Source organism: Grus americana, chromosome 6, assembly GCF_028858705.1.
Source record: "Grus americana isolate bGruAme1 chromosome 6, bGruAme1.mat, whole genome shotgun sequence".
In the NCBI taxonomy this organism is placed as follows: Eukaryota; Metazoa; Chordata; class Aves; order Gruiformes; family Gruidae; genus Grus; species Grus americana.
The window spans coordinates 18,202,681-18,217,622 of NC_072857.1; the positions used below are offsets into that span (position 1 = coordinate 18,202,681).

General features: G+C 54.7%; 1 protein-coding gene across 1 annotated transcript; it reads right to left on the reverse strand.

Annotated features, from left to right (window-relative positions):
• Positions 1–533: 533 nt before the first annotated feature.
• LOC129208079 (tubulin alpha-5 chain-like) lies at positions 534–4,530 on the reverse strand. The gene is made up of 4 exons (XM_054830236.1): positions 4,426–4,530; positions 2,074–2,296; positions 1,785–1,933; positions 534–1,599 (listed from the first exon to the last, which is right to left on the reverse strand). The coding sequence occupies exons 1-4, from the start codon at positions 4,426–4,428 to the stop codon at positions 628–630; spliced, it is 1,347 nt and encodes a 448-aa protein (XP_054686211.1). The 5' UTR covers positions 4,429–4,530; the 3' UTR covers positions 534–627.
• Positions 4,531–14,942: the final 10,412 nt, after the last annotated feature.

Consider the following 14,942-nt stretch of genomic DNA (forward strand, 5'->3'; position numbering starts at 1 on the left):
GCAGGGGAGGACAGCCTCTGTGGGTCAATATAGCTGGAGCATTAGTGGTAAGCAGGGAAAATTAATCTTTGAACCTGGCATGCTGGATAATGGGTAACAGAAATCTCCCATTTGCAGCTGGAGTCAGGAGCTGATGTTAGGACTCCTGATCACTGAGCAGGGCAGGGAGAAGGCTCAGCACAGGGCCAAGGCAGCAGATGAGCTGGGGAATGGCGGGGGGGATGGCAGAGCACCGGCAGGGCCAGGCAGGTAGCGAGCAGAGACGCTATCAGAGGACCCCATGCCTGAGGTAGGTGCTTCTCCCATCACATCAGCAGGACTCCTCTGGATCACTTTGAAAGACATGCTTGGGCACTTCCACCAAGCATGCTATGTGTCCTGGCCACAGCCCCCTGCTACAGGGCTCTCACCTGCACAGGGAGCAAGCTGGAGCTGGAGCAGAGCGCTGGGAGGAAGCATAGCAGCACCAGCAGCAGAGCTGAAGCACTCACCACACACCTGACCTGGCAAGAAACCGATACAGCTCGGGGCTTAGTGGGAGACACAGAGGCTCTGAAATGGTTTATTGCAAAGGGTTTCTGCAGGTAACACGGGGAAGGAGCACGGTCCTTTTTGGCCAGGGCTTCTCTACTCCTCGCCCTCCTCTTCATCCTCGTAGGAGTCCAGGCCCACCTCCTCGTAATCCTTCTCCAGAGCGGCCATGTCTTCCCGCGCCTCGGAGAACTCCCCTTCCTCCATGCCCTCACCCACGTACCAGTGCACGAAGGCTCGCTTGGCGTACATCAGGTCAAACTTGTGGTCCAGGCGAGCCCAGGCCTCGGCGATGGCCGTGGTGTTGCTCAGCATGCAGACGGCGCGCTGCACCTTGGCCAGGTCCCCCCCCGGCACCACTGTGGGCGGCTGGTAGTTGATGCCCACCTTGAAGCCTGTGGGGCACCAGTCCACAAACTGGATGCTGCGCTTGGTCTTGATGGTGGCGATGGCGGCGTTGACATCCTTGGGCACCACGTCCCCGCGGTACAGCAGGCAGCAGGCCATGTACTTGCCATGGCGAGGGTCACACTTCACCATCTGGTTGGCCGGCTCAAAGCAGGAGTTGGTGATCTCAGCCACAGACAGCTGCTCGTGATAAGCTCTCTCAGCCGAAACCACTGGAGCATAGGTGGCCAGGGGGAAGTGGATGCGAGGGTAGGGCACCAGGTTGGTCTGGAACTCAGTCAGGTCAACATTCAGGGCTCCATCAAACCGCAGCGACGCTGTGATGGATGAGACAACCTGGCTGATGAGTCTGTTCAAGTTGGTGTAGGTCGGGCGCTCGATGTCGAGGTTCCTGCGGCAGATGTCATAGATGGCCTCGTTGTCCACCATAAAGGCGCAGTCCGAGTGCTCCAGGGTGCTGTGTGTGGTGAGGATGGAGTTGTAGGGCTCCACCACAGCAGTGGAGACTTGTGGTGCAGGGTAGATGGAGAACTCCAGCTTGGACTTCTTGCCGTAGTCAACGGAGAGTCGCTCCATCAACAGAGAGGTGAATCCAGAGCCGGTGCCACCTCCAAAACTACGAAACACGAGGAATCCCTGGAGGCCTGTGCACTGGTCAGCCTACGGAGAGAGCCAAGTAAGATTCTTCCAACTACTGACTTTGCTGCAGGGAAGTTTCAACCTTTTGCTTGGGCAGCCACGGATCCCTCCCAGGGCACAGTGGGGCTCGCTCCATGCTCCCACCCCCAGCAGAATGCTGGACCCCAAACCAAGGAGGCCACATCCCCCGCTCTGTGGTTACCTACCAGCTTTCGGATCCTGTCCAGCACTTGGTCGATGATCTCTTTGCCGATGGTGTAGTGCCCTCGGGCGTAGTTGTTGGCAGCATCCTCCTTGCCAGTGATCATCTGTTCAGGGTGGAAGAGCTGGCGGTAGACTCCTCCGCGAACCTCATCTAGCAGAGGTTAGGACAATGACAGAGATTTTTTAACTGGCTCTGGGGAAAGATGGCAGGAGCCACCCTAGGGACTGTCCTGCAGTGGATTGTTCCCAGAGATAATGACCACCGTCACTGCCCAGCTGAGGTACACTCACCGATCACGGTGGGCTCAAGGTCCACAAAGATGGCCCGTGGGACGTGCTTCCCAGCCCCGGTCTCGCAGAAGAAGGTGGTGAAGGAGTCGTCCCCTCCACCGATGGTTTTGTCACTGGGCATCTGCCCATCGGGCTGGATACCGTGCTCCAGACAGTACAGCTCCCAGCAGGTGTTGCCCATCTGGACGCCGGCCTGGCCGACGTGGACAGAGATGCACTCGCGCTGGGGAGGGGGAGGCAGGGTTAGATCCAGCCGGGACCACAACTGCAAGTGCTGCAGGTGGTGAGGTGCACAGCCCGGGCAGGGCAGCCCAAGCACTCATCAGCTTGTGTAAGCCACACTGCGCTATAGCCTGGGTGCCTTGTGTTCATCCCAGTCTGCTGCCCTCTGTCAAATCTGGTGCTCTGCCTCCCATCACTGGGAGGGGCCCAGGGAGATGGAGAACCACCTGCTGGAGCCAGGGACACCAGGCCAGCACATTCCCTGGACTGCCCCCACCCACAGTCCTGGGAAGCACCCAGTGAGCATCTTCTCCATTGCCTGAACACCCACTTGGCTTAAGGGCTGGAGCCCTGCAGCAGCTGCCACAGCCCCTGTTGCTAATCCAACAACAGGGCTGGGAGCTGAGATGACAGACCATCACCTGGGCACCGGGAGCTGAGGAGGTGACAGCACTGAGGATGGGTGCCCAGCAAGGGGTGGAATTTGTAGCAGTGAACAGTTGCCATGCTCTGAGGCTCAGCTTCCCTAAATTAGCTCTGGAGGAGGAGGAAGTGTTAGCTGCACTTCTTAACTGAACTGAAAGGCTGAGGTGGGAGGGTCCTGTAACTCAGGGCTTCAAGGGCGACCTCGGGTCCCTCAGTGCAAGTGAGGCTGAGGTGGGCTCTGCAGCCTCACTCCCTCCAGGCAAGGCATCCCAGAGGCTGCAGCCCTTTCAACAAGAACCAAAATATCCACTGCCTCAGCCCTGCTGTTGCCAAGGACTTGGATGCGTCATCAGACACAACCGAGGCAGAGGAGCATCCAAACCAAACCGGATTTCCAGAGCCATGGGTGCCCCACTGTGAGTCAGCTGGCAGGAAGCCGGTGGAGCCAGCCATTTTGCTCTCACGAGCACAGCAGCGACTGCCGTCCGAGGAAGTTGCGCAGGTCACAGCAAGTCCTGGCTGTGCATCTAAGGTGCTTTCAGTGCTGCATTTCAGAGGCAGCAGTGACAGTGAGGGATGACAGAAAAATAAGCCCTTGATACCCATGGTGAGAGCCAGAAGTCCATCTCCCCACCTTTCCCAAAGCAGAGATGCAAGGAGCAGCAAAGCGATACCCCTTTTATCCCTCCCAGCAGGTTCATAAAGGTTTTATAACACAAGGAGCCAACAGTAACTCCTGAGGAAGCTCCAGGAACCTCAGCAGAAGTGCACAGCAAACACTGACACAGCTGCAAGCACCTCTGGATGGCCACAAGAAAGAAGAGATGAGAAAGGACTCCTCCCCAGCCAAGGACCTTGCGAATCAGATCTGGGGGCAGAGGGTTATGCTGATCACCGCACTTTATCCCACCAACGTGCAGCAGCCAGGACTGGCTTTGTAGGACTCAACGCTGACAGCAGGCTGGGCAGAGCCCAGCAGCGCTGGGGACGCAGCAGTGCTGGTCACCACCCAGCAGACTGCCGTCTTCATGGCGAGGTCTGGCTCAGGAAGGGCAGGGAGCACAGCCCCACAGGGCAGCAGGCAGGGCGCCTGGGCACCCTGGGGCTGGGATGCTCTCTAGAGAAGCTGGAGAGCTCAGGAGCCAGAGCTCATGGCAGGACCACGGTGGTAGGGCAGCCCGGAGGCTCACCCACAGTGATGCCCACTCAAGGTGCAGGGCAGTGGGTGAAGCCACAGCTTGCTCCTGGGGCTGAGCTGTGGGTGTGCAGCCTGAGGGGCTGGCAGGCTGGGGGCAGTCCCACCGGCCAGAGGTGTTACCAGGGCAGATAGGCAGGAACCGTGGCTATTGAAAGACACAGAGGGAGGAGAGATGAGACACGGCGGGGTTTGGCTGGTGGCCTCCTTGCCACGGACATGTCAGACGCTAGAAACTCGCACCGCTGCAAGGAGATGCTCGAAAGACGGAGGCTGCTGAGTGCCGGGGAGGGAGCAGCGCAGAAAATGCTGAAGCCAGGCAGAGGCAGGGCAAGCACAGAGGGTATTCCCGTCGGCAGCTGCCCGCACCTCCGCGCTCCCAGGGGAGCCCCCCGCGGGAAGCTGTGGGGTCGCAGCCTGCTCTGGGGATGGCTCCGTCGCGGTTCCCCCCACTCCTGAGGGTGCCCCGCGGGACCGGAGGAAGGGGGCAGCCCGTGGCCGGCACTCACCATGATGCCGCCGCAGCTTGACCTGCCTCTCCCCGGGCTGCCGCAGCTCCGCACGGCCGGGACGGCGGCGCCGCCGCTGCCTTATAGTGGGGGCGGCACCGGCGCTCCGGGGCGGGCCGCCCCGCCCGAGAGAGTTCCGTGCGTTTGCATAAATTTGCGTGCATTGCGCATATTTGCACGCGTTTTCACAGATGCGGCTGTGCTGCCCGGCAGCCGGCTGGGTGCATTGGTGGGACCACCGAGGAGCAGCATCACCCGGGCCCCCCACTCCCTGACTCGCAAGGGCCACGGGAGACCCGGGGGGTCCCCTCGAGGGAAGGGCAGGGGGGCATAAAGGTTGGTCTTGCTACACTTGCTGGTCTTGGCAGAGGGGCTCCCGCTGAGGGGCAGAGATGGTGCCTTCTTGCTGGGCATCCTACTGGTGCGAGGCACCATCCAGGCATTAACCAGGGCAAACTTTGGGAGCAGGGGAGGAAAAGTCAGCAGAGAACCTGGCTCAGGTCTTCCCACCTGGTGGAGGTGCTGATGTGATCCCTGGGCAAGCACAGAGCTGGGTCTCTGCCAGGCGTTGAAGGCCCCCAAGGAACACCCGGGGGGACAGGTGTGCCCTGGGGCTGTGCCCCTGCCTGCTGATGGGCTCCTCCTTCTCCAGCCTGACCCTGCTTTACCTCCGTGTTTTTGATCTGATTTCACAAAGCTTTATGAAACGGCTGGTGAGGGGATAGGGAGAACTTGGAGCACCTCAAAGGGGGTCTCTTTACTGTGACTTCACTGATATCTGTCTTCACTACAATGAATAACGCATCCACCCTTTCCTCCCCCCTCCAAAATGCTCACAGCATCCACCGCCATGCAGAACCAGCCCTGCCTCTGCACGAGCCCTCCAACTTAATGAGTTTTCACTGAAAGGCGCTGTCATCTCTCAGATCATTCTGCAAGTTGAAAGCTGGACCTAAATTATCCACCCACAATGGCCTTTCTTTTTGCCTGAGTCACCTGGAAAGTGTCACCTTCACTGATGAAGATGTGTAAAGTCACTGAAAGCAGCGGTACTGCTGTGAAGCCTATGCCGGTGTCTAAGCAACACATTTTGAAACCTGCAGAAATGGCTGAGCCAAACCATCGGAATGGGTTTAATCAAGCTGATGGGAAAAGGTTTTTTCCACAGAGAAGCCCCAGGTTATGAACCTGGACAGGATGCCGAGGCAACTACATAACTCTGGAAACGCCTAAACTCCTCCCCATGGTATAAATGTCCTTTGAGTGACCTCAGAGATCACCAGATAACACAGACCATGCTGATGCAGACAGTCCATCAGAGTGAGAGAGTAACTGGTAGCACTGAGGCATCAAAATTTGAGCCCCAGAAGTTAACTGATGTGAAAAGGAGTGATGAGATCATCTTTCGCTGTGAAAATCTTTGCCAAGGTGCTCACTGAAATGCATGCTGGATGCCAAGGCATCACTTCTGACCAGGTGTCTCCTAGTACCCTACTTCCATGGTGCCAATTAATTCTGGGATGCTTATAGCATGAACACTTTGCAGCAGTGGTCGGAAGCACAAGCGTTGGATCTGGGCAGCGAGCAGCATTTCAGGCGGCCACGCAAAGCTTGTGTAGTTCACCCAACTTTGGAAGATTTATATAACAATCTGGTGGCACCTCGGGGTGTAAAATGATGTAATACTTCTCCAAGAGATGCCTGGATCTGTTTATATACCATTCTGGTAGAGAGCTGAGGGTGAAATGTCCCTGATTCGTCACTGCTGCAAATGCACGCTCGCAGTGAAAGTAACCGTTCAGATGCTGTTATGTTGAACAAGCAGGGCAGCAATGACTGACGAGAGGGCCATGAATCATTCAGAGCTACACATCTCCATGTACCTCTGATCTGAAAAGCCCAAACAGATGTCTAAGCTTTTTTAAAATGCTTAAGAACAGCTGGCTAAATCCGGGGAGCACCAATGGGCTGTGTCTTGTCAGTGCCTAACTGCTCAGCAGCCTGCCAGATGCCAGTAGCAGCAGCCTGCAAGCACATGGCAGAGGCTGAGCTTGCCCTGGCTGGAAAAAGATTCGTCCCGAAGTGACCCCTCTCTCAGAGATGTTGCCTGCATGTCTAAGACAACCCTGCAAATGTTTTCAGACCACATCAAAATCACTAGGTTGCAAGAATTGCTCAGGAGATGTTTTTGCCGTCACTCAGAACAAAGTTGGACCCTGCACCAACACCCACAGAGGTACAAAAAGCAAGTAAGGCAAGTTTTAGGCTAGTGAGTCAGAATTCAACCATCTCTTGATAGAAAAATAGGAAAAATAGATTGGAGATACCCCGGGGCAGAGCCCTCCACACGGCAGGGGAGACCCCTGCTTGCCGCCACCCACAGAGCCCAGGAGACCAGCCAGCTCTCGGACACCCTTATGTCAGGAGGGGGAGGCAGCACTATGTATTGCAGGTGTGCAGTGCCTCCATCAAGGGCAGACACTTGCACTAAAAAGCTCTTCCTTACAAGTTATTAGGAAAGTTTGGGCTTGTTTTTTTTAGTGTCTGATACACTTCTCACGAGAGGAGAGGTGTTGCAGCTGGCACAGGAACCACCATCAGCAGGGCTTGCAGTTACCCAAACAAAGCCTCTCAAATAGCTGTCTTCCAGAAGTGTTAGTGTGCCACACCCAAAGGCACCCAGAGCTGAAACTGGGGAGGAGATGACCCATTCAGAGTCCAGCCTGGTACACCCCATCCACACCCCACTTCTCCACTCTCTTCACTGTTGAAAACCCAAACTTTTGTTCCCACTTTTCAGACCTCAGCTACACCCAGGCTGTCCCAGGCAGAGCAAACCATGTCACAGGGCACTTTGGGGACACAGTTGTCTTGGGAAGGTAGAAGACACCACAGCTGTGCTGTGGGTTCAGGGAGGAAGCCCTCTGCTTTAAGCCTAGTTTGGGTGGGCACAAGGCAAGCACCAGATGATGAGGGGTGCTTCAGGAGCAGGGCTCCTGTCCATGTCTTTAACCTCAGCCAGGCGCTTCCCAAAGAGGTTGTATCCATGCCTGCCCTGCTCACCCCTCACTCCATCCTCGCACAGTTGCTCTGCCCATAATCCTGTTTGCAGCGTGGTTCAGCGGGGAGATGCAGGAGCTGGGATATGCCTCCAGCTGTCAGTGCCCTGTGCGGTTTGCTCTCCAGCAGCGGTTGCACTGGATGATATGGCAACACCCTGAGCCCAGGAGCAACCAGGCAGGAGAGAGCTCCTTCAGCTCACACGGTTCCCAGAGCCCCATCTGGCCAAGCACTGTCTCCTGCTTGGCTGAGGACTTGGGCAGCAAACCCAGCTGCTGGGCTGGTAAGACCAGAGATCCAGTGATGCTCTGCTGCAGGGTGAGTCGTGTTGACAATGTTCTCAAAGCAGAAAGGCAGCTCGGCGTTAACACAGGGCAGACAACGTTGGCTTGTGAAACTAATAAGCCTGTTGCAAGCATGGGGCTTGGCCGCATCTTGCAGATGTTGTGAGTTCAAGCAAGTCCCCTGTGATGCTAACTGCTCCAGAAGTATCCCAGCAAGCCATTGTGCAGGGTCCCTAAAGCACAGCTTGCTCCTGATGACGGCCCAGCATCGTATGCCTGATTGCTGCTGCAGTTCTAGCATGACAGCATTTGGGACATACTCTGCCACCCTGAAATGTTATAGCACAGCATGGAGACGGGCAGGAAACAATCCCTTTGCCATTCCTGAAGATATGCACGCCTTGTTAAGGTCAGAAAAGGCCCTCTGAGCACCTCATCCTGCCTCTGGAGTAGATGGAGATGATCCAGAGGTGAGAAACAAGGGTGACTGGAAGGCTTAGACGCCATGGGCTGCAATGAAAGGTTGGAAGAATGGGGACTATCTAGAAGCAGAGACTCAATAAAGGTCTTAAAATATATTTAAGGCAGATGCAGATATGAAGGGAGTTAACTCTTCTGCATGCTCAGGGCAAAAAGATGCAAGTTTAAGTCTTGCTAGCAGTAAGGGTAATGAACTATGATTGTCTCAGGGTGAAGGGATCTTCATCAGTGGAAGTCTTCAATAATCCAAGCGTGGCATTTACTGGTGGGATGCAGAGCATGGTAGTGATCTGACAGAAGTCCTCTCTGCTGGAGCTGAGCAACAGCAGCGTAATTGCTGGTTCAGATAAAATGAAGTCAATTGTGCAACGCCTACTGCATTGCCCGGAGGGTGTGCTGCGTTACAGGAACAATAAAGCTAATTCCAGATCTCACTACAGTCCTAAGCCCTGAATCACCGGGCAGTGGCAAGAGCAGGGAGGCACTCCCAGGGACGCAGGCAGCCCTACACGCATGCTGAGCCCCAACCTGCAAGGCTAAAAGGGACCGGCGGACGAGTTGGGACTAGCTCTTTTTCAGGCGCAGCAGCCCTGGGTGGGAAGCCTCCCTGGCTCAGAGTCAGCCTCCCTGGCTGTAGTGTCACCCATCTTTCTTCAGGTCCTGGGAAAAGCAGCTACACGCCCACGGGAGCAAAATAAAACTGCAGCTGGCTAATTGCAGTGACTTCACTTCAGGGCTCTGAGCATGCCTGGTTTGAACAAGCTGCCTGGTCATGGAGGGGCTGAACCTGCTGAGGTGTCCCTGAGCTCACGGGGGATGTCGGCGTGCAGCTCTGGGGGGCTGCGTGGAGGAGCCAGCGCTGCTTTTCCTCTCTTCCAGCAGCTCTCGGAGCTGCAGTAGCATGAGAAGTGTAGGAATAGCTGGAAACAGAAATGCCATGAATTCTGCATGGCCGGGTGATGGTAGAACTCCTGGAGAGGCACAGGTTACCCTGTCAGGCTGGAGGGGCTCTGCAAACTCCAAGCAGGACTGTAGGCACGCCGATGACTCAGTTTCCGTCCCCAGCCCTTTAGGTCTTCCTGTCTTACAAGTTCTCAGGAATTGCATCAAATCTGTGGTCAGCTCTGTTGCAACGCCGCAAAGCGTGCTTGTGTGAGCTGGCAGCGATGGGGCAAGAGGCAGCGTTTGCTTCCCCCGCTCCCAGGAGCGCACGCCTCGTCTGCGGGACTGTGCCTGAGCCCCCAGCCTCTGGGCAGCGGAGGTGACACGGCAGATTCACGCTGGGCAGCTCCGCAGATGCGCCCACTCTTTCGAGGTAGATAAACCACTGCCAGGCGGGCAAGTCCAATGTCCCCTGGGAAAGCAAACAATTCTTAGCATAAGAGCATCTTGCCAACAGTTCTTCTCTGTCCCGGTCTTTGGGGAGCAGCTGAGCCTCTGACGGCTGGATGAATGTGTGCAAGGGTGGGGTTTTGCACATGGAAGTGGGTTGTGCAAACAGCTTGCCAGCCCGAGGGCATGATGAGAGCAGAGCTGGGCCTGGAGACACTAGCCCGGAGTCCTGGGGACTGCTCTAGAGTTGTTAAAAGTGGAAAGGAGGTGGTGGCGGCTGGCCAAGCGCTGGTGGGTGTCAGAGGGAAACAGTTAACGAGATAAAAGATGCATTTAATAACCTAGCTGGGCAATGGCTCCCAGGATGCTCCTGCTCAGAGCTGTTTGTGTGAGGAGAGAGTGCGGTATGTGAAACCAGGGCTGTCCTCCCTGCTACTCACGGAGCCCCAGGCACCGCAAGCCCATGGCCTCAGGTCACTGGGCTAGGAGCTTGCGCTTGATGGCCATCCTGAGGATGCCTGGCTCCAACACGTAGCTGAGAGCTGCCTAGCAGAGATAAGTCAGATGATGAGGGGTTGTGCATGTAGAACAACAGCTATTTGGCAGGATTTCCCTGCTGTAAGGATTCAGGAGCCCCAGTTTGCTAAGCTCCCATGCCTAATGTGGCCCTCCTCATTAGGACGAGCCACTCTAGGTGCCCTGTGCACACCAGGACTGTTGTGCCTTTCCCTGGGACGGGCTCCTGCATGTGTCGGGGGGCGCTCAGCATCCTTACCAGGCATCCTTACCATGGAAAACCCACCTTCCCAAACAAGCCTGGTTTCAAATCTTGAGATGACAAGCCTGCTCAGGGGAAAGGCAGAGATGTAACCCGCTTGTAGTGCAGAGGGTGCCCCAGGGAATGAGCAGCAGTGTCAGTGCGGTGCCTGGCGAGGCAGCCTGGGGTACCCACGTGCTGGTTGGCGATGGTGAATCAATCATCAGCAAGGGGCTGCCAGGCTTCTGCAGGGATCCCTGCCAGGTACCGCCAGCTTCAGCGCTTTAATCAATGGTCTTGAAATCAATCCCTGATTACCGCTGATGAAGTTTGAGAGTAGCAAGTGGATGCGCAGAGTAATAAGTGACAAGACTGCTCCTTCCTCCAAATTCCCAAATGAATTACTTTGCATTTCACCGTGCTAAAGCAAATTTTGCTGCATTAAAGCAAATTTTGCTGCAATGTGGCCTTTTAATCAGGCAATTCTGAACCACCCCTAATAGTTAATTGTCCCCTTCACTAGCTACTACCCCATCAAGCTTAGCATTATTGCAAATTTTTCTTAGTAAACATTTCTTAGCACTGTGGGCCTTGCACCCACCCCTGGGGATCCCTACTACAAAGGCCCCTGGTGGTAAGTATAGCTCCTGGCTAACAAGCACACCTTTGCTGTTGGTGCATCTGGTGTGTCCTTAGCAATACAGGAATATAAACAGGCTGGCTTGGCATGCTGAGATAAATATTCTGGGGCAACACGAAAAGCAGATCTGGCAAGACCTTTGGCAGCAGCTATGAGCCTCCTTCTTCCATGGTGTGCTGGTTTTTTGCTGGGATAGAGTCAATTTTCTTCATGGTAGTGAGTATGGGGCTGTGTTTTGGATTTGTACTGAAAACAGTGTTGATAATACAGAGATGTTTTCACTATTGCTGAGCAGTGCTTACGCAGAGTCAAGCCGTTTCTGCTTCTCACCCCACCCCACCAGTGAGTAGGCTGCGGGTGCACAAGGAATTGGGAGGGGACACAGCCGAGATGGCTGACCCGGGCTGGCTAAAGGGATATTCCATACCATATGACATCATGCTTTGTATATAAGTGGGGAAGCTGGCCGAGAGGCAGGATCGTGGCTTGGGAGCTAACTGAGCATTGACTTCAGTTGGTGAGAAATTGTGCTGTGATCACTTGTATATTATTATTATTATTATCATTGTCATCATCTTCATTATCCTTTTCCTTTTCTGTCCTATTAAACTGTCTTTATCTCAACCCATGAGTTTTACTTTTTTTTTTTCCTTTTTGATTCTCCCCCCCATCCCACTACCGGGGTGGGGGGAAGGAGTGAGCGAACAGCTGTGTGGTTGTTTTAGCTGCCTGCTGGGTTAAACCACAACACGTGGACACAGAAAACAGATTATTCCATCCCTCTTTGCGGCAATATCATGATTTATGCAAATGCTGTTATCATTATCTCCTGCCAGCTTCCAAGTAAGGATGTCATGCCAGCGGTGTTGATCTGAATCAGCCAGACATGTAATCGTGCTGAAAGGTGTCAACAAGTTTGCATAACAATACCTGCCTTCTCTGAGACAAGGCTGATCAGTACTAAAAGCATTTTTCAGTCTTTAATTCTCTGCTAACAGAATCAAAAATAATTCTCGGGGTTTTTTTTCTGGTATTATCAGTAATCTAGAGTTTTCTGGGTCAACCAGTTTATTTTCTTAACAACTGGAGTGATTTCTGTCCTTCAGTCCTTTGGAATTACCCCAGTTTTCCTAGCTCAGTTAAAAATTACCATCAGCAGCTCAGTAAGGCCCTAAGTTAGGGCCATTAATACTTTTAGTGTGGGCTTGTTGAATTGAAAATGTCAATTTTAGCAGGTGATGCTTTATATGCTGGTTTGTTACAGATGGCATCCAAATTACAGCCTTCTCCATTGCATTTACAGAGTTGCACTGGTATTTAGACACCAACAGCTATGGAAAACAGCAGAAGGTTGCTTGCAGGCATCCTTTTGTGCTTTTTCTTGTTTTCTTCTAATGCAAATATATTCACCCCATCTCCTTTTTTATTTCACCCTGCTTGGCTTGGTTTTTGCCTTTGAGCCATGCCTAGCATGAAGGCAATGGGCCAAGGTTGGGCACGTAGCTGGAGGGCATGGTGAGGACCACACGGCCGGTGACCCCAGTCCTACCAGGCACTGCCAAGCCAGCTGGACACGAGGGTCTCGGTGCTTGGGAGCACGTGGGCATGAGCACGTTGGTGTGCGTAAGTGAAATCAGGTTTTGCTGCGCAGTAAAATCCCTTCCTGTCCTGTGTCAGCCGCAGCTTCTGCTCCCCTCCGCGGCTGAAGGGTTGCCCGGCATTTGGAGGGGGTGTGTGGTATCAGTCTTTTCATCGCCCCCAATCTCCCTTCCCTTCAGATGCAGACCGTGCAGCCCCCAGCCTCCCCTGTGGGTGGGTGTGGGGTGCCCAGCTCCTGCGTATCACAGGATTATCCAGGCTCTGCAGCCCACCCTGTTCCCAACCACGTGCCGGGGCCAGGAGTGAAACCCCGTGCTGCCGTGAAGCTCAGCTGCTCCCTGAGCTCATGCATGTGCTCGTCATGGATAACCTTTTTAGTCATGGGCTCCTGCCACCTCCGCCAGCTTCTGACTCTGTTGATTTAAAATCTGCAAGCACCTCGGTTTTGTCTGGATTTCGGCTGGGGCAGCAGCCCCCATGTCAGTGTAGGCGAGCACTCCCGTGGGCGGTGCCCGGGATGCACAGCCTGTGTGTGTCACATCACTAAATCTGACCCAAAGTCATTGCCCTGCTTGAATGAAAGTCACTCTGACTTTGCTGTTTCTCACTTCTCTGTCCTGCTATGATGACTTGTCCTAAAAGCACACGGATGACTTTGCCGCCCTGGATACCCCCCAGCTCCTAGAAGGTGCAATTCTAGAAAAGCCAGCAGGGATGAGAACAGAGTGGATTAGGAAAGAGACGAGCAGGTGGCTGAGAGCACAGCCATCGAGACGAACACAAGGAGCACCAAAAACACGAGCGTGTGGAGAAACTGGTGGTGCAGGGAAGCCAGGGTTGCTGGGCAGGGCTGTTGGGATGAGGCAGCAGTACTGGGGATGAAAGAATGAATGTGGGTTTTTAAAATTGATGCCCCTCTCAAGTGATGTCCCCAGCTGTCACCAGCCCTCTGTGCTTGGGGGTCCCCACCCTGGCATATCCTTTCCAGGGGTGACCAAACCCTTTTCAGGGGGCTGCTCCAAGCTGGTCACTGTGCCCAGAGATGGGGACCATGGCCATGGCCGCTGCCGTTGTCTCTCCTGGGAGCGGGCAGGCAGAGGAAAGTGGCACAGAAATGGCACCCAGAAGCCTGCCCTCGCTTTGTTCAACCACTTCTCACCCCATCCCACTGGCTCCGGCTCCTGCTCCCTCCCTGCTGCATCTCCACACAGCTGCCCCGGAGCAGGGACTTACCCTCGGGGAGGGGAGGCAGCTGGGTGCGACAAGAGGAGCAGTGGGCACAAGACTCACCGAGCACATCACTCCACAGCTCAAAAATCACCAAGAATATGATATTTCAGTGTGTAATTGCCAGTTTTGATGAGGCTGTGAAAGGGTTTGTGCTCTCTTGAGGAAATCAAAAGCTGAAATGTGGCACAGCACTGAAAAAAATCTCTCTTAATATGTGGTTTGCATAATAATATAGCATGAGCTTATGATGCAATTCAGTTGGCTTCCTAAAAGGTGGGGTAACCAGGATAAAAAAGCATTGGTCCTTTGGGGTCCTGCTTGGCTCACCCAAAAGCTCTTTTCTCAGAAAGCCTTGAGAATATTTCATGGGCATTTGTGCGACCCTGGAAAGTTAAAATCACGGTTGCAACACAGCAGTCCCCAGAATTTGTAAAGAAATTAGGATCTTCTTGAGACACACTCAAGATGCCTGTGCTGGGTTCGAAGCTGGTGTGAGCCAGGCTGGCAGGTACGTGCATCAGGACTTCAGACAGACCTAGGAGGACAGGGCAGGGAAAAGAGAGCGCTGTAGCTGAAGGCGTGCACCATGTGAGGCACCAGCGGGTGGTGGGCTGCTTCTCTTTGGCTGCTGCGAGGTGGCTGGCTTTGCTGGTTTGAGTAGGGGAGTGATTGTGGCAGCTCTGGGGCGTGGTGTGGTTGGCACAGCATCCTCTGTCCCACCAGCACCGTGGTGGGCTAGTGCTCAACTCTGCGTGGCCTCCCTAAGGACATCAGGGAGGTGTACGTCCTTCTCACTGCATATCCTGATCTTGTAGGTGAGGGACACACGTGCCATGAGGGCAGCACCGATGTGTTCCCCTGGCTCCAGAGGTACCAGCATGCAGGTTCCTCTCCTTTCCCAGCATGGAGGCCTCCCCGTCCGATGGGCACAGAGCAGGCTGAGACCTGGCAGCTCTGGGGCCTCCTTGTCCCCGCATCAGCTGCAAAAGCCCTGGAAAGGAAAGCAAGGTGCTGAGACACGGCTAGGTCCTGGTGGCATCTCCTTCACTTCTCAGCCAGCAGGATGGGGTCCCTGTGAAGCAGCCTGTGGCTCCATCTAGTGCCTGTGCCAGCCCGGCCCGGGCCAGCCCTGCAC

Excerpts from the sequence above, each read along its gene's own strand:
- LOC129208079 (XM_054830236.1), bottom strand. Across the intron at positions 1,934-2,073 it reads CCTTGAGCCCACCGTGATCG|ATGAGGTTCGCGGAGGAGTC; the intron begins GTGAGTGTACCT and ends AACCTCTGCTAG. Across the intron at positions 1,600-1,784 it reads TGGACAGGATCCGAAAGCTG|GCTGACCAGTGCACAGGCCT; the intron begins GTAGGTAACCAC and ends CTCTCTCCGTAG.